The sequence below is a fragment of the Poeciliopsis prolifica genome, unplaced genomic scaffold, assembly GCF_027474105.1.
Source record: "Poeciliopsis prolifica strain line A6 unplaced genomic scaffold, Auburn_PproV2 SCAFFOLD077, whole genome shotgun sequence".
NCBI classification, from domain to species: Eukaryota; Metazoa; Chordata; class Actinopteri; order Cyprinodontiformes; family Poeciliidae; genus Poeciliopsis; species Poeciliopsis prolifica.
Genome location: NW_026562452.1, coordinates 341,063 through 359,570, shown reverse-complemented (window position 1 = coordinate 359,570; position 18,508 = coordinate 341,063). Strand labels below are relative to the sequence as shown.

At 37.2% G+C, this 18,508-nt stretch overlaps 1 protein-coding gene across 4 annotated transcripts in view; it reads left to right on the top strand.

Moving 5' to 3' along the window:
• srcin1a (SRC kinase signaling inhibitor 1a) overlaps positions 1-18,508 on the top strand; it is a 104,200-nt gene that overhangs the window by 9,058 nt on the left and 76,634 nt on the right. Inside the window, exon 1 of one of the 4 annotated variants that reach the window (XM_055021517.1) lies at positions 12,300-12,527. The exons of the other annotated variants lie outside the window; for them this stretch is intronic. Coding sequence (XP_054877492.1) covers positions 12,437-12,527 — 91 coding nt within the window. The 5' untranslated portion in view covers positions 12,300-12,436. Of the gene's footprint in view, positions 1-12,299; positions 12,528-18,508 lie in introns of those variants that run through there. 4 annotated transcript variants of the gene reach the window in all.

Here is an 18,508-nt window from a genome sequence, read left to right as displayed (position 1 = left end):
TCTGTATCATTTTTTGCAATTTCTCTTGACTATGTGATTGGACATTATCTGCATTGAGGCCAAGCTCTGCTACAATTCTCTGGATCACTTTTCATTTCCTTCCTCATTTTCCCACCAGGAGCTACCTTTCTCACAAGAAAACCAATTCGCACGTTATCGCTCACTAATATACATGTAATAATGAATTTAAACCGGCAGAGAGACAGATAAGGATTTAATTTATCCAGGAGCCGAGCCAAGCTTTTTAAAATGTGTGTATTTAACTTTCTGTAGCTGCAGTTGTTCAAAGCTTGCATGTGAGATTCATGCATGAAGCCAAACCTTGCTGCCATGAAGTATTAGAGAAGTGAGTATGAAAAGGTCAGACCCGTTTTATGCCAAAACAAACCTGTTATATTCTGCTTCACCTGGTGCTGCCTTAGTGTTGCATGCTTGGTCTGAGAACACATATTTCTCCATAGATCAGCAACAGAAAAAATAGCTTTTTGAAGGGTGGGTGGAAGAAATACTTTCAAATTTGTAGATAGTGCAGCTTCATTATTGTTACTGATTATAGTAAGTCACTTCCCAGTTATGATTTCAGTTGCAGAGATATGCTTTTGAATCTTTCGACCTTGTTCAATAACACACAGTCTATTGACGGATGCACATAGACATAATCCCTGCCGAAGCCAGAGCTCATCCTGGAACCTATAAGAAGGCTGACTGAAGGTTGACAAACTTTTTCTCTTTCAAACCTGTTTATTATAAATGCAACCAAGACACAATTACAAACAGGTTTTGGGGAAATGTAATAATGACGTGAATGCTGTCTTGGTAACAACAATCATTACAGAATGCTGTTAATTAACAAGAAAGTCTGAGTCTGAGTCTTCTTACTGCTCCCATGACTCAATCCTGGATAAATGGAAGAAAATGGATTAATTAGTAATTATATGATCAAGTTATCAACAGTATATTCAGATTTGTCCTCCATTTATTTCTTATGCTTTGGCAATTTTTTTTGACTTAGTTAAAGTAAAATAGACAGCATCCTGATTATCTTAGTGGGCTGCAAGATGTCAGGAAAACAAGCAATCTTGATACTATTGCTGAAAATTGTAATGGCTTTAGATTTACTCAGCTTTTCTGGTTTCTTTTCCATCAATACAAAGCATCACAGCCACTAAATATTTTTTGTGTCCAAAAAATATTTAGATTAAAATTTGTCGTTACCAAAACTTCACCAAACCCAGCCTTCAACTATGAAGACCAACTTTTACCACCTTCTGATTTATTCTCGGCCTTACCTCGGTGTATATCTTGTCGCCTAGCAATGGTGACTCAGTTAATCACAAGCTGGTGGAAAAGGAGCTCAAAATCTTGCTGAGTTTTTAGTTGTAGTTATAGGCCTTAACTTGACACCTAATGCTTGCTCAACTACTCTCAGCACTGTATCAACTCTTCGGTAATGGAAAGCTGATTAATGATATAATGGCATTCTGTACTTGGATGATGAGATATTTTGTTACACTTTAAATCACCAAATTGCCTAGCACTTCCAAGTGGCTAGAAGACATCACAATGCATCTAAAAACATTTCAAAAATCCATTTTGTGCTAGGGTCTGCAACTCCAGTCCTTTGAGGGCTGAAATTCTGCAACTTTTTGATTTATTCCTGTTCCAACAAACCTGAATTAAAAGGTGGAATTACACTCTGGGCTTGTCAGTGGGTTTTGCAAAGGCCTGTTTTTTTCTCTGCCTCTTGTTCTTGCTGATTTCAATTAAAGGTACATTCAACCTACTTTAAAGATGGCGTACCACCTGGGATTTTGTGGCAGGACTACTGTGCTAATGGTTGTATGTTGTTTTGTAAAGATGTTTTTACAAATTTAATTATTTCAGCTGTATTGTTTGTCATGTTTCTCAATAAAAAGAAGTCGGAAAAATTCATATAGGGCTTTATCAAACCACACTCAGTATTTCACTTTGGGAGATACTGAGTGTATCTCCCAAATACAAATTATCTCCCAAATTGGGAAGTGCCTTCTTACGCGATTGATCATGTAAGCTTGTTTTGTCCCTGTCCACATCCTCCTGAGAGAAACCAGCGGCAGTCCGTTGGACAGGACACAGAGCTGACATTTGGTAATACCAAGAAAACTAAAAGAAGGGTATACTTTGAAAATATTAAGGTGAGTAAGTTGGTGCTTGAGGAACTTTCATTATTGATCACCAGTTTTCACAGGACTTATATTAATCTGGTGATCTTAAGTTTTCCTACCATCCTCCAACCTTTCACTTCTTCAAATGTCTGATGCTATTTGTTGGTCTTTTGTTTGTAGAAATGCCTTACTATGGCTGCATTTCAGGGCTGTTATAGACGCGGGTGATATTGTGACTAATAAATATGAAGTAGACCTGATAACCAAGTCTGCTTTAATCACCAAAATGATTAAAATTTGTCATTCCCAAAACTTGAATTAGAAACCCAAATAAGTAGGACATTTAGTTAATTTTGAGATATTTAAACCTTAACTCTACCCTTCTGATTCTATTTTAACAGTTAGAGTACTGTAAATACTTTTATTTTATAACAGTCCAATAGATAGTCAAGGTTGTTGCACTAATTTTTACAATTTCTATCTCTGTGCTGCTAGCTTGATAAATAAAAAAAGAATATTATATGCATGCCCTCCTATTTATGAATATATTTACAAATTGATGTGTGCATGCCCCCAACTGTCAGGCACCTGATGAGAAGCTCCTCTGTTCTCCAAGCCCTGCATTCCTCCCACAGTTACTAGGAAACCAGAGGCTCACTGAGTCGGCTGTTGAGGTGCAGTGAAGCATCAGGTCGAAAGCGGGAGGCAACGGGAATATAAGGAGTGAAGCACTGGAGTTTACGGATGCATAATTGCGTGATGTGGCATTAAGAAATGTACTGCACCTTTTGTTCTCATTTCTTCATTTGACACCTGCAAGCACTTTTTTGTCTTGAGTTTCCTTAATTGTAGGAATATTTCATTGTACATGTGCATTTGCTCACTCGAGCCATATAGATGACAGTCCTTTGTATTTGCTTCAATTTACCTCACAAATCCTCATAATGGTGTAATAGTCATCTCTCTTTGTTGTGATAAATGTGATGCATCCACACCCCTAATAACCCCACTCACCATTTCTGATGTTCTATCCTCATTGTGCATGCATGCTAATTCACACAGCAATACGTCAAACGACCGATCTGTGGAGAAGCGTTGCAACAGTCCAGGTTGTATAATTTGTCTCTGTGTTACTGTAAATCAAGGTGTGTGTTTTATTTTCACATTGCATATGTGTTTTTGCATTTAGTTTTGTTTATTTTGTGCAGAATCTGCGTGGTGTTCTTTTACTTCATCTGCTTCAAACAAGGTCTCCAACAGTTTTGCTCTTTTTCCAAGATCCTTTTGGTCGAGCAGATGAGCGCTAGCATTGCCAAGAACTTGGAGCTGGACGTGAGTCTAGTAATCCAACTTTTTCTTCTGATCAAGTTGCCAAGAGGCCATCGTGGTAAAATATCAACCCCACCTTCTAGTTGGCTGTGGGAATTGTGCAAGAATGGCTGTTAGAGCTGCAGAGAGAGAACCTCCAGGTTTTGGCTCTGGGGCTCTTCCAATTCAGCCCACCTCCTCCTATCGCCAGACAGATGCTCTGGAGATGGAGGAGTGAAGACAGATGGGGTTCTGCTTGTCATTCAGACCTGAATGATATTTATTTGTTGAGTATTTTCAGAAATGCTATTTCTACAATTCCCTGGAGGATTTTGTTGGATGGCTGCTACTAGAGATAAGCCACAAGGTTTATGAGGGTTATTGTATAAGTTATTTATTAGTCATTTGTCCTCTATAAGATTTCTTGAACACATTGTGTTGGCATTAGTTAAACTTAGCAACATGAATCACCATTTCCTTGCTGTTTTTGTATCATTGATTCCTACCCTAAAACAAAATTCAGACATTTATAACATCCAATAATTAATGTATAGTTCCCTCTAAGGGGAATTCTGTATTTCTGAGGTTTTATTAGAAGACATTTTGCTTCTCGGTTGTGCAGAATGCAACATAATTGGAGTCACAGTGGACTTTATTATTGCTTTATATATTCTGTTGTGTCACTTGCACAACCACTTACTTTCATCTTCTCACCTTCTGTTAAGTGTTAGATGTGGATAGAGAGATGAGAAATTACATTTTAGCTAAAAAAGCTAAGAAAAATTACTCTTGGATACAGTTTACAGTTTATTTCTTTGAAAGACAACAAATTTACTTGTAAATTTTAATGCACTTCACCAAACACAAGAAAGCAACAATTAGAATGGAGCAATGGAAACACATTTGACTGAGCAATGTTTCAGATTGAACAGAACCCTCCATTTTAGCAGAGGCTGACATTCTGCAATAGCTCAAGAGTGTTTCAACAAATGTTCTGCTTTGTGGCGGCTTTACGGTTCCTGTTACAATGCGAACCTATGGTGATAAAACATGATTTTGCAGTTTTGCATCTTCTTTTATGTGCGTTGACAAGCAAACAGAGGTGGAGAAAGATGGAGAGAAGTATCTTTATTTGAAGCTCATCCCTTCTGCATTGGTATTCTGTTCTGACTTGGCATGTAAGCCTGTTAACCACAAACTGTTGTTGCAGAGCATGCAAATGGGGTTATGTACAAGAAAGGTCTCACATTATGCATGCAAACAGAGTTTGTGTTTGAAAATTATATTTCTTTCCCACTATTGCACTCTCGTATGGTATTGTTTAATTGTAGATAATTAGTGTATGATTTGGTTAGTTCAGCTAGAGATTAAATGTATTAATAAATTCTTAGCTTGTGTTTTACGAAACTATTTCATGCTCACTTAAGTGCACATTTTATTTAGGAGGTCTTCTTAAAATATATTTTTTGTTTTGACGTATTTTATGTATTTATAACTTGCTATTGGCTTAAATTTACCTTCTACATTTTTATTACCTTTACAGGGTCTGTCTTTTCTGAATTTTCACCTGGAGTTTCCACTATACATGTTTTTGTTGTGTGTGTGTAATGTCACAATTACAAAAGACTGCAGTACTTAGCACACAATATATTGTTGTTACCTACAATAGTAAAAAATCCTTCACGTGAAATTAGGTTAATTTTATAGAACTTCCTTTAGAGCTTGTCCGGAGCTCAAGGTTTCTGTTTCTGAAGTTATAGGATAATGTCAAACATTTTATGAAACGTTCATTTTCGGCAAAAAATCATCTCTAGTGTTACAACGCAGTCAACAAAATCCATTCACGTCCGTCTTGCTTTGTATTGCCAATCTCAGACCTTGAGCAGACTCTTATCAGACAGTGTTATCCATATCTAAATAGTTTAAAAATATCTGTCTCTCCGAAAGAGAAAAGAAACCAGTCTAAGAGGATAAAAATGTTTTTAGTATTGATTCCAACCCCCTCTACGTCTGTTTACATCACTGTGGAGTGGAGAGTCAGTGATGAGGAAGAGACAATAAAATGACCTCAGGGACTGACATGTTAATGTGTTGACAAACCTACACTCACAGAAACAAGACGTTGTGCCCAATTGACTAGCCGGGACTGTATCTGTTCTGTTAACATTTGATTTCATTGTTTTTATTAATTCTTTGATCATTCAGCAAGATGGACTTTCAAATTGCTTAAAGTTAATTTCAGAGGCTGCAGTGAGGGCTCCACAGTGACGTTCTAAGACAAGGAGAAAGATGTACAGACAGTAAGAGGGTGACCTCACTGCTCATAGTGAGAAGAAGAAAGTGTTGGGAAGGCACCTGCTGAAGTCCAAACTCTCTCCCCAAAAAGAGCTGCCAGAAAACTTTGAAACTGGACCAAACAAGCCTTTCTCAGCAGTGGTTCAAAATGGTCAGAGCTCATGGACTAAAAGTGACTCACTCAGAGTTCATTCATATTTTTTTCTTTTTCCTAATGTTTTTTCAAGCATTCAGAAAATTACAATTTTGCACATAAACTCTCTAAATTCCTGTTTGGAGAGAAAGACCTTTTGATAAAGTTCAATCTGTAACAGGTGAAAATAATCTGAATGTCAGGTTCCATGTTTGTTTGTCTCGTAAGAATAATTAGTGTTGATAATAGGCTTAATATCTTATTTTTGTGGCTACATGCTATAAAATGATTTAATTTCTAATTGAAGCATTAATGTTGTGATTCTGAGATTAAATTTTTCTTTCAGAATATTGTGCTATCATTTCTGTCATGCAATTTAGGTTTCCTGAAAATTTGAATTTAACATAATAATTGATAAATGAAAATGTGAAACTGATATACATATTGGCAAAAACATTGATATGATTTGTTTTACATGCTGATATAAACAATGCTTAGTGTGTAATTTGCCTGGATATATTATGCCATTCGGTTAGTGTTTTGTCAATGTTTTATGACAATACTTATGGGTAGCACATTTTCAACTGTTGGAAAGCATATTCCTTACAGAATTATGGACTTCTGTAAGGAATATGCATATGTGGGTTGGGCTTTGGAGTTAAGCATATAGGTTACTTGAAAAACTTGCCAAGTCCTCCCTGTCAATGCCACACAGTTTTGAGTGGAGGCAGTGTGATTATGTGGGGTGGCATCTTCCTCAGTGGAAAAACAAGATTTGTCGTCACTGGAGGCAATCTCAGTGCAGATCTATAATCAAGATGGCAATCCCTCACCTCCACTCTTAAGAACCAAACTCTAACATCCAAGATGCCAGTGCTCATTTACACTGAATGGGATGACAACCCACAGCGGCGTGTGACCAAACTGATGACCGTGTAGTTGTGTCTCCCATGCAATATTTAGGTTGAATAAACAGATGAAGCTTTTTAGCTATTTATCTTTTTCTTGGGTGCAACCCACATTCTCAGCTTTGGTGTCCAACACAGAAATGCACTTTCCTTTAAAATGTGGGAGAATTTATGGGAAATAAACAGGTTATCCAACAGTACTTGATTTATTGCCAAAAAGCATTGTTTATACAATGCAATAGACAAATTTCCTTTCCTTTTGTATTTTTGTATATTTGTCCATCTGCATTGACTTTTAAGACTTTTAAAGGATCTATCTGATATAAATAATAGTAAGCCTGATGGTGAAGCCCCGGGGGAATGGTATGGAGATTGCAAAAATAGAAATTAAAGAACAAAATTGAAAAATATATTGGTTAGCTGCAACTAATATCGTAATTTCAGTATTCAGCTATATTTCAACTGCATTTCTTCTTTCTATGGTTGATCCATTCTGCAGTTCAAGACTGAAACTAAAGACGTCTCTAAACAGGTGTCATTTAAATATTATTTTATGTAGCACAGAATCAAGCATCATATCCTGACTATAAAAGAGATATTTCATGCAGTTTTTTCTTCTTCTATTAATCTAAGCTAAAAGACTGACTTTTTCAAAAGTAGATAGATTGATTTTGATGGTAATCAATTACACTTCATTTACTTGATTAATTTGGAGTGGAAAGGTTTTGTTTTGTATTTGAATTACATAAATAGAGCACAGTAGCAGCTACCAGTGACTGCCACTTTGTACTTGAGACACTTCCTTAATCATAAATCAATTCTATTGATCAGCCTGTTTGTCAATTGACATTCGGCATAGACACTTTGAACTATGACACATAGAAAACGGTACCTTTCAGTTTTTTTCTCGTATCAACAAATATACACATGGGGGTGTATGTTTGTTTGTACACCCCAAAGTGTTTGGTGTGGTTAGCAGTCATGTGCCCCCCTCCCGCTTCTGCTGTTTGTGATAATGGCAGCCGGCTGTGTTTTGAATGATTCATAGCTGAATACTAATGAGGCAAGCTGCAGATGTCTTTGAGGAACCAAGCTGAGCCCTTAAGGTGTCACTTAATGCTGAGGCATGCTGGTCACCTGTACTTACAGGTACCAATTTCTTCATTAAAAAAGATCCTGTTTATGCCAGGGTTAATTTAACCTTCACAGCATTATGTGTTGTCATTCTCACTAAATTTATGCCAAAATGCAAAATTATGTCAGGACATGCTGAGGATGTGATGAGAAAAAACCCTCAGTAAGATATGAGAATTAAAGTCGAAGAAACATCAGAATGGTGCAAACGAAAAGGCTAGAAACTGTCTAATAACAAGAAGTGGCGCTGGCCTTCAAAACATATCTCATTTGTCTCTTCTTCTCCTCATTTCCTCGCTTGCTTTCGTGCTCTCTTTCTTTTTTTTCTTGTTTCATCTTCACGGTTGGATATACCTGATGCTCCCTGGGCCTTGTATGAGTCAGTATCGATTTCTCTTTCCTTTGCTCTCTTGGTGGGTGTTTGACGCAGGGGTTCAGTGACACACGGAGCTTTGTTGTTGCCCTTTATTCCTTTTCACCATCTCCAGTCTGGTCCAGCCTATCATATCACAAAAATGTTCTATCCTTGCCTCACCTATATGAGTCTAAAACCCACAATTCCTGCTAGACTTTTCTCTCAGGCAGAACAGAGTAATTAAAAATAGCTAAATTAAAGACCAATATTATATCCAGAATAAGTCATATCAAATTCTTGCTTTTAAAGATGAAGATTTTTCCAAACATCACAAACAAAACATAAGGAATGTCTGTCTTATTGTGTCTTGATTGTGTTATTCTTTTTCTTTTGGAAGATGCACCACTGGGCATTTTGGTTTTATAATTATGCTTCAGTTGTTTAAGTTTCAATTTCCTTTCTGCATTAACAATTAACTAATAGTTGCAATATTTCTGGAGCCTAATAACAGTTAATATTTCAGTGCAATAGATATGGCAGATTTTTTTTTTCCACTGCAAAAAAAAATATTTAATTTCCTATCACCCCTGCTTTAATCATTAATACTCCATTGCTATAAATCAGTTTAATAATTGTAGAATCTTTCTCTGTAGATCAATGAATCATCTGTTTTGCTAATGAAGCACTCTGCATATTCACTGGCACTAATAATTTTTAAAGACTTCCTGTTTCCTTTTTGTATCAGTACAAGTGAAACATCTTTACGTTCAAAAACTGCAGCCTGACATCTGAATCAGCCAAGTTTGATTGCATGTATTGTCTGTTTATACTGATAAGCTGGAAATAATCACAACGCTGGCAAGCTAAAGGCATTCTTCGAGGTAATTTGGTGGTAGTGTTGCCATGGCACCCTTCATTCGCCAGAGAAAGTGTGATTGGTGTTTGCAGACTCTTATAGGCAGGTTGATTTCTCGCTCACTGAGAAGGTCTGCATTACTTAACATCCTGATAGTTTTTGTGTTATCCTTGAATTAAAATCATTGAAACCAAATGTAATTCTTTTCGAGTCAGTAGATGTGTTTTGAGTTTCCTGAGCAAATATTCAAAAGCAAATGAGACGTAATCTGGAGGCATTTTGATATTCACACATCACTCCATGCATGAAGGGGTTATTTTTTCCTGTTGTCTGACTTTTAAAGTAAAACACATGCAGCTTTTAAGTCATAAAGGAAAAGAAAATGTAGAACACCATAAAGAGTGAATATATATCTAGAGTTTCAGTGTGTTAAAGGAAAGTAATTATTTTTAGAGCAATTATTTCCTTCTCCCTTGGTTTGAATTTTGAAAACATTCATCATAAGCATATGGAAAGTTATGCAAGACCAATATTTGCTGATGACATATTTTGTGCTGATTGTTTTAGAGGTTTGTCTCTGAATTACTGCCATGTCTGATATAAAGCAGAACTATTGCTTTTTTTCCCATTAGCATAAAAGTGTTCTAGCTAGCAACACAGCTAACGATGTGTTTAGATGAATTACATTATCAAGAGTGTTTGTTTTTGAGCCAGTCAGAAACAAAAGCCTTTTCTTATCTGTGGATGTAAATGGTGTGTGTAATTGTAGCAGTTGTTAATCCATGCCGTTATTCAAGGGATAAATAATAGCAGAAAAATGCCTCAATGGTGTGGCTGTTTCATGCTCCAAGCCTAGCAAGTGGTTGTGTTGCTCAGCATCTGCCTCCAAACATGTTACATTATGTTCATCCTTACCTTGTCAGCTAGGTGTCTCTTCAACAGCTGGTCATGCTGCTTGTTTTATAATTTTAATTACACTTTAGGGTGTTTATTACGATGCTCCTTAACAACTCAAATGCCTGTTTTATTAGAAAACAAAGCAATATCAACTTCTTTTTGGGAGTAAGATTTACTGGTATGAATGTGACCTTGTCTAACCCTGAGTCTATTAATAAAATACAACAAATGACATAAAACATACAGGTCTTCCTTGAACATCTGGAGTTTTCCCTCTGGATTTATGCAGCAGTTCAGTAGGTGGCTTATACATGTATGCCTACAGTCTCTGTAATGTCATTGTCACTATCTTTCCAATCTTCATAATTGATCATCTGAATTACTGCTACTTTTGAACTTGTTCTCACTATTCAAATTGCAGAACAAAATATTGTACTTTTTTAGGCTTATCTGGGCCAGTCTGCATCAGCCTTTGCTTAGAAAGCAAGCCGGTGGAGGTACTATAATGGTCTGGGCAATGTTCTGATGGCAAAGCTTGGATGTCACTCTGTCACAAGCATCCTGTTGCAGTATGTATGAATGGCTACAAACACTTTCAGCATGAGTATGGACTGTCACAAAAAGTGGTTCAGGAATGGTTTGAGGATCTGGTTTTGACCACGTCTCCAAATTCCCCAGATTCAATCCAACTGACCTTGTATAGGATGTACTGAACAAAACAAGTCGAATGAAATGACGCTCCATCCCTCAACTTGCACCTACCACCTTAGTTGTAGATACCTCGTTTCACCTTGGAGTACATGATTGAACAAGTTAAGGCTGGTTGGGCAGCTAAATACCAACATATTATTAGGCAGGTGCTCATGATGTAATGTGTAATCTGTGTATGTTATTAAAGGTGAGAGGGTTGTGAGAGGTGAATAGTGTTGGTGTCTGGGATTTTAAATAGATATCATCTTGCTTTTTTCCTGCATAGTTGGTTGTTCCTGGTGACATTAAATCTTATGTTTGGAGTGAAACGCACCTGTGATTAATTCACAGACTCATTAATCTGTCTTTAACTGTTACAATCAACATATTGCTATTGGCATTACCATAATAATTGCACAACAGGTGCAAAAGATGCTATTTTATCTGGGAGAGGTGATGCCTGGGCTCAAAATCAGACTTCAGAGCTAAGTCTTTGTGTATATGCGTTTACATGTGATCCTTGGGATTAAGAGGCGTAATTGTCTGTCTTATTACAGATTTTGTTCATGTGTAGTCTAAAATTACCAGATTCAGTGATGTTTCAGCACTTGTTCCTCTCTCAAATTGTCTGACTGGCTTGTAGAAACCTAATTTACCCCAGGCCACAGCTCACGACAGAAACATGTTTGTTGTAAATCTGACATGTTGGCCAATTTACTTTGGTCACAACTCATTGATTTTCAATCACTTCTGCGGAGGCAACTTTAAAGAATTTAAAATAATTTCTAATATCCTCGAGCTGGAAGAAAAGTAGTGTTTGGTTGCGTCACAGTGCCGACTCTCACCTTTATTGTTCTGCAACCAAAGTTATTATAGAACAGGCCAGAATGTGCTAATATTGTAGCCAAGTCATATCAAGATGAAATTTGAACAGCAATGTATTTCTGAAAGATATGATTAGATATTTTCTCTTTAATATACTTCTATTTAAATTTATAGCCTTTGCAATCTAAGTAAAAAATCTATATTTCATGGAGAGAACACCTACTAGTATAGATTTCTGTTGGTGAAAGACTGGTAAGGTGCAGCATCTTGCACATACACAAACTTTGTTTAATCATGTGTTCATGTAGGGTGACTCTGAGCCAGCAGCTGAGTCTGTACCTTGGGCCGCCAGCACTGTCTGTGCAATCATGCTCCCATTGAGAACGCCCTTTCATCTCGGGCCTTTCAGAGAACCCTTTCAGACTCAAAAATAGAGAGATGGTAAGACGTCGATCAAGAGGGAGAGAAAGCACCAGGAAGAGAGGAAAGGAGGAAAGTGCTTCTGCAGCCGCGAGCGCCCGTCTCCAGTCGTCTTCATGAATAAGCCTGCTTGTGATGAGGAGCCCAGATGCTGAAAGAATGTATAGCAGAAAAAGCGAACAAGAGTGAGAGATGCTGTTATTTAGTGTGTTCATCGTGTTATCAGTCAGGCAGACTATTTAAACCCTTGTCGTATTCTAACTTCAGCATCTCTTAAAAACATACTCACTGAGGCGTAAAGTTGCTCTGGGAGGGAAATGGTCTTTTGCTGTTTCAATACAGTAGATTACATTTAAGTGTAGAGCAAAGATGCCTCACTCAGTTGATCATAGGGTATTTGCTGTGCATAGCTGAGTGGAGCAGGTTGAGTGGATGGACACTGGAGGTTTGCTGGGGGCTTAAGGGGAAGAAATGTTTGGGGGCGACTACCAGGTGATCCTACCTGATGGGGGGCCAGTCGGCCAGGTGTGGGTGTTGGGATGCAGTGATGGTGCTGTGGCAGGTAAGCCTGTTCAGCTACAGGAATCCATTATACACAAAATTAAAACCAACAGTAGGAGCTACACTTTGAAGTTTTCCTTAATAGCTCTAAATGTGACACCCTGCTGGTTTGAAATGTAATTTTCCTAGTAACTAATTGTATTTGTTTTAGGTAGAAAATGCCTCCTTTTTATTTTCTATGATATTTTGCTGTGTTTCTTTCTGCTATGTGTAATATTTATATAAGGGAAATAAGCTACAAGTTTTGTTGTCTGAATTAAATGTTTCAGAACTGCTTTGTTTGCCAAGAAAAGCCTGAGAAAACATTTATCACAAACGTGTGAAACAATTCTTGCTTCTGCCCCTGTATATTCTTGGATCTGTGTGTGTTTGCGGCTGTGGATTTATTTTTTGTATGGCCTTTAAAACTCAGTTTTCTATGTGAGGTATGGGCGTAATTTGATGTCAAAAAGAGACAAATACTTCTGAGTTGTGGTGAATGCGGTCAATGTAGTAAAATCATATTTTTATTGATCATTATGGAAATGATATAAATTCATTTACAGCTTCCTGTTTGTCTTGTATGTCTCTTGAAAGTAGGTATTTATAAGCTAGAATGGATAGAGAACTGGAAAATGTGTCTAGAAATGGATCTACAGAAAAGCCATTTATGTATCCACCCATATCATTTATCTGCAAATGATAACTGCTGACCCATGAATATGACTTTGACCTCACAAAGCACATTTTTTAAATATGTTTTGTTAATATATTTATATAATAACGGTTACAAGATATCACACTCATATTCAATTTGGACAAAATGTCAAAGTGATGAGATTTTATATTCAAAAGGTCAGCGTTGTTGTAAAAATCACGCTGAACTGTGGAAAAACATTTTCTGGCTTTCATTCAACACAATTCTCCAACGTCTGTGGGATGGATAGATACTTCAACTTGACTGGTTGGTGAAGGCAATAATTCTGCACTCATGGGTTTTTATGATGATGAGATATTGATGCAAGTTAAGTTCAGCAGTTGTGCATCCACACGTAGTGAGCATCTGTAAAAATAGTTTGGGATAATTTTCAGAATTCGCAAGGAAATATGATGGTTATGACTTCCACCTCAGTAACAAGACAATCAAATGATGTTAATTAGTCCTGGCACTGTACCCACCCAATCAGGATAAATTCTCTACAGCTATGAGCTGCGATAAAGAAAATCACAGTGTGCATGCATGCATATGTTTGTGTGCTCAACAACCTTGCTTATTTAATAGATTATGATCATGGCATCAATTATTAATAACGATTATGAATCTTAATGAATTTTTAGCAGCAGAATATTGCCCTATTCCTTCGACAGATTGTATGAGCAACCTGGGATGTTTTTGAATTAAATTATGCATTCACTGTAACTTAGATTAGTGTTAGAGGATACAGCTCGACGTTGGATTGCTTGTCACTTTGACAGCACAGCTTTTACACTGGGTTGTAAGGAGATTTTGGAAGAATTAAGACAAATCATTTATTATCTTGGTGACAGCCCGAGAAACGTCCTTTTGTTTGGAAAACAAAGTGAAGAAGGGTGGCGCTAAATGGAAGTGTCCTAGCAGAGAAAGAGATTTGGAGACAGTAGGAGGATTGGCAGGGGTGTGCGTGTTTGAGATAAGCGACAGATAGATGGGAAGCCAGGCAGAAGTCCTCTCCCACACGCTGGAATCCCAGAGATGCCTCCCACAGAAACTGTGAAGCATGCTGCAGTTGCACTGTCACGCAAGGACATATGAAGGACACAGACAGAGGGAGACAAAGAGGATGGCTGTACCTGGCAGAGACCGTTCACACTTAGAAGAAGGAGAAAAGATAGACCTTTCTATTTATTAAATGATAGTGTGGTGGCTCTGGCTCGCCTTTGTAAGAAAAAAAAAAGAAAAAGAACTTTTACTGGCCATTTAAAGGAGCAAATTAAAAAGTAATACCGTTCTTTATTAAAAAGAATGAGGCATTATTACTTACAAAAGCTTTTAAATGCTTCCACTCAATGCTGTACTGTAGCTGGTAATGTTGCAATTTGATACACCACTATATGAACACTGGGTTTGTCCTTTTTGTGTTACTGGAAGTGAATATGGCTTTATCAGCAGGATTTTCATGTTAAAGTGTAGGCCTTTAAAAGTATTCACCAGTAGTCAGTTTATGATCTGAAATATACCAAGGTAATGGTCTACGTGAGGTTTAGATAATTATTCCAGCACACATGGTAAAAAAGAGGAATGCTTTGCCATAATTTTATTTTGCTCGATCAATAAGTATAAAACCAGAAAAAAACAGATGTGTAAACTTATGGTTATCATATTTGTGCGTCACCCTTTATGTTAGGTGATAATATAAACTATCCTCAAAGTACAGGACACTCTGGAGGTCATGGCTTGAAAATGCCAAAAGAATCACATAATTTGCAAAAGAATATGAACCTTTTTCTTAAAATGGCCATGGTTAATACAGAAGCAAATAGATAGAAATAAGCACAGAACATTTTGATAACCAATCTCAAATATGTTTCTGGCAGTCCAATAAAATCTTGATCTTCAGCCATATAAATGCTAAAAATAATAATAAAAAAATGCTTCAAAGTTGCACCAAATTCACAATTCAAATAGTATTGAATAACTGCAAAGTTAATTGTATAGGTTTGAAGGGAAAGGGATATCTTTTCAGATTGGTTTGGGACATTAAATCAAACACTGCAGAAAAACAGAAGTAATATTAATAGAGTTATAAAAAAAACCCTTGCTAAACGCCGAGTATTCTTCATGGTTAAGCTGAATAAAAGCTTTTTAGTGAATGTGGCATGTCTTGTATTCTCTTCATTCTGTTTCCGTGTTTCACCTAGCCTCCTCTTCCTGTTCTCCCTGTGCCGCTCTCTTTGCTCCTTCCTTTCCTTGGTAACCGTATCCATGCAGCAAGGTGTGAGAGGGGCTACGGGGGATTCTCTGATTGGCATTTTTGATCATGAATAGCGTTTGCCCGCAGTCCACAGAATCCTTTGGTTTCTACTTGGCACACAGCAGCAAGCTAATACTCGCTGGCTTCCATTCTGAAGAGATGCTCGTGAATAAGTTGGAAACCAAATGCTGAGCTTGTTTCTGCTCGTTTACACTGAAGTCTTTCCAGTGGTTTTCTTGGTAATATTTCAGCTTGATATGTTTCCCGTTCATCTGGGAGAAACTGATGGGAAAGATCATTTCTATGGGTGGTGTATAATTGGAGGTTATATGTGGGTCAAGCTTTGCGTGACCAGCAGGCTGCCATTATCACCACCCCAATACACAAAAGACCAAGAGCATATAAGTGCTGGGAGGGGCAAACGGAGGGGCAAGTTTCTGCTCGGCTCTTTCCGACAGGGAGAAGAGACTGAACATCGATCCCATGGGTTTCCAGCCTAAGATCCTTATGCCATATGTATTCTTTGGAAGTATAATGGTTGATGCTTACTCATGCTAAAATCCCAGGATTTAAATAGTTTTGATGTTTTATTTTCAGATAAATAAAGAAAGTGTGGGTTGATTTTATGTTTTTTTTTTTTGTGTGTGTGTCAAGGCTTGTATTTGTCGTGTTACAATCGCGTTGACATATACATATGCTGTTGTTGACCCCAAAAGTTGTCATCAGGATGTTAAGATTACAAGGTCTTATGGTCTTTTTCTATCCTGTCACGAGATGACAGGGGTCACACTCAAAACCTGGTTTCACTCCCACTTTTTCTCATAACTTTGATTTTAATTTGGATACAGCTCATATTTCACATCGTTACTTTTCTTTTTCTTCTCCTTTCAACCATATTAAGATCGTGCAATTTTTCGCCTCATTTTCTCTCTCTGTTGACAGCCGCCCCTATCTGCTGGCAACCTAATTTGTTCTGCCAGTGACACTGATGTGTAATCGGGTAGAGTACAAACAAACAAAACAAAGGCATGCTCTTTCGTCTGACCTACAGAAGCTAGAAATGACCTGTGTGAACAAATAAATAATGAAAACAAAAACAAAAGAAACCCTGCATAAATCATGTCATTGTGGGTAGGTCTTACATGGACTCAATACTCACATTCTATTGCTTCGGCTTGTCTGCAGCAACCTGGGAATTTCATCTTCTTTTTATATTTAGCCATGTGAAGGAGTCTCGAGGTCAACCGAATCCTGCTGAGACTTGGAGCGTTTATGAAGACAGATGACAGATGCTGCCATCAAGGATTGATGGCAGAATAGAGAGCATCCCATTAAATTTGACTCGATGGCATCCTAGACAGTAAAAAAAAGAGGTGCACCTTGAAAGCTGACAGAGATTTGTTGAAATTAGATTGCCATTGTGATAGTAAGGATTAGAAACATACAGTGCCATACAAAATTATTCACAACCCTTAAGCTTTTCCACGATTTTTCAACATAGCAATCATGAATTTTCACTACGATTTTATATAATAAGCAAACACAAAGCATTATTGTGGAAGAGGAAGGGAAATGATTGATGGCTTAACATGTGAATTGTGGCTTACAGTCACAGGTTTATTAATTTTCTCCTGAAAGAGAGTTCTACCTTGTAGGACTACCTTTTGCTGGGGAATGTCTTCTCCAGCTTTTGCACATAGTGACTGAGTCTTTTCTTGGCAAAAAAGCACAGAATAAACCAAGTTGGATGGGGATTTTTATTTTAACAGCAATTATAAAATGTTGCCACATACTCTTGTGTGAACTGACTGGGCCAGTCTAAGACAAGAGCCTCCTTCGACCTAAATATTCCCATTGTAGCTCTAACTCAGGGATCAAGTTAAAAGATTATCTGCTTCTTCCTTATTTCACAATAGGAATGACGTTTCAGAGTAATGTGCAAAATTGAACCTTTTAGGCTAAAAGTTCAATTTTGGCCTAATTTGATCAGAGAAACATATCCCATATTATTTCTATTTAATTGGTATTGGTATCAAAGTAAAGGGGTCTGAATACAAAATGCATGCCACACTTTTCAAATTTTTATTTGTTTAAAAACTGAACACCAAAAAATATTTAAATCACTTCGTATTGGTCCATCATATATTTCTAATATACCTAATGCTGAATATTTTTTACAAGGCACTGTATATTACCTTCAACCTTATCTACATAGTTTTACACTCTCTCTGCTTTCGCCAGTTAAATCACCCTGGACTGAGTGACAGCTTATATTGTTGCTTTTTGATCCAATGATTCGTTTGACAGTCAAACAACCAGAAATATTACATTGAGTTACGCTGCTCTGCTTTTAAACTGAACAGATTGTAGGCTGCAGTTTTGGGCTACAATTTTTACATGATCATCTAAATTCAGAAGAAAGGCCTGGGCTGGAAGTGGGATTTCAAGAAAAGGCTGGGAGTTCCTTTTGAATCTGTCTGACTCTAAGTAGTAAATTCCCACATCTCCCTTGAGGGAGCCCCTGATTACCTGCCTGTTAACAGGGGAATTTCCTTTGGCTGCTTTGCAGGCTTCATTTTTGTGTCTCTTACAAAGTAATTAGAAGTGTCATGAATATTGAATGGATAAAAGGCAAAAACAAAAAAAAAAAACCTTGAAAGCTGACAGATGAACTTGTTTTTTTTTTAGCTTAGAAATAAACTCTTAGGATTTGAAGTACCAAATATAATGGTAAATGCTTTAAAAAGAACAAAAGAACTGCCATGATGTTTTTTGTAAGGCTTTTGTGTTTGGATTGCCAGTCATTTGAGTGTTTTTCTCTGTGTTTTTGACAAAAATATTACATCAAGGAGCTGAAAATGTAATGGCTCACTGAAGGAGTATTTCAGCTGTTTTCTTCATCATAGGTGTTGAATATGCATGGAGGAATCTCTCATTTTTTACTGATTGTAGTAGGTTACCACCGAATTTTTACTCACACATTCCTGATGCAATCTCAGTAATATCCTTTTTTTGGATAATAAAAACAGCATACACTATTCAAATTTCATAT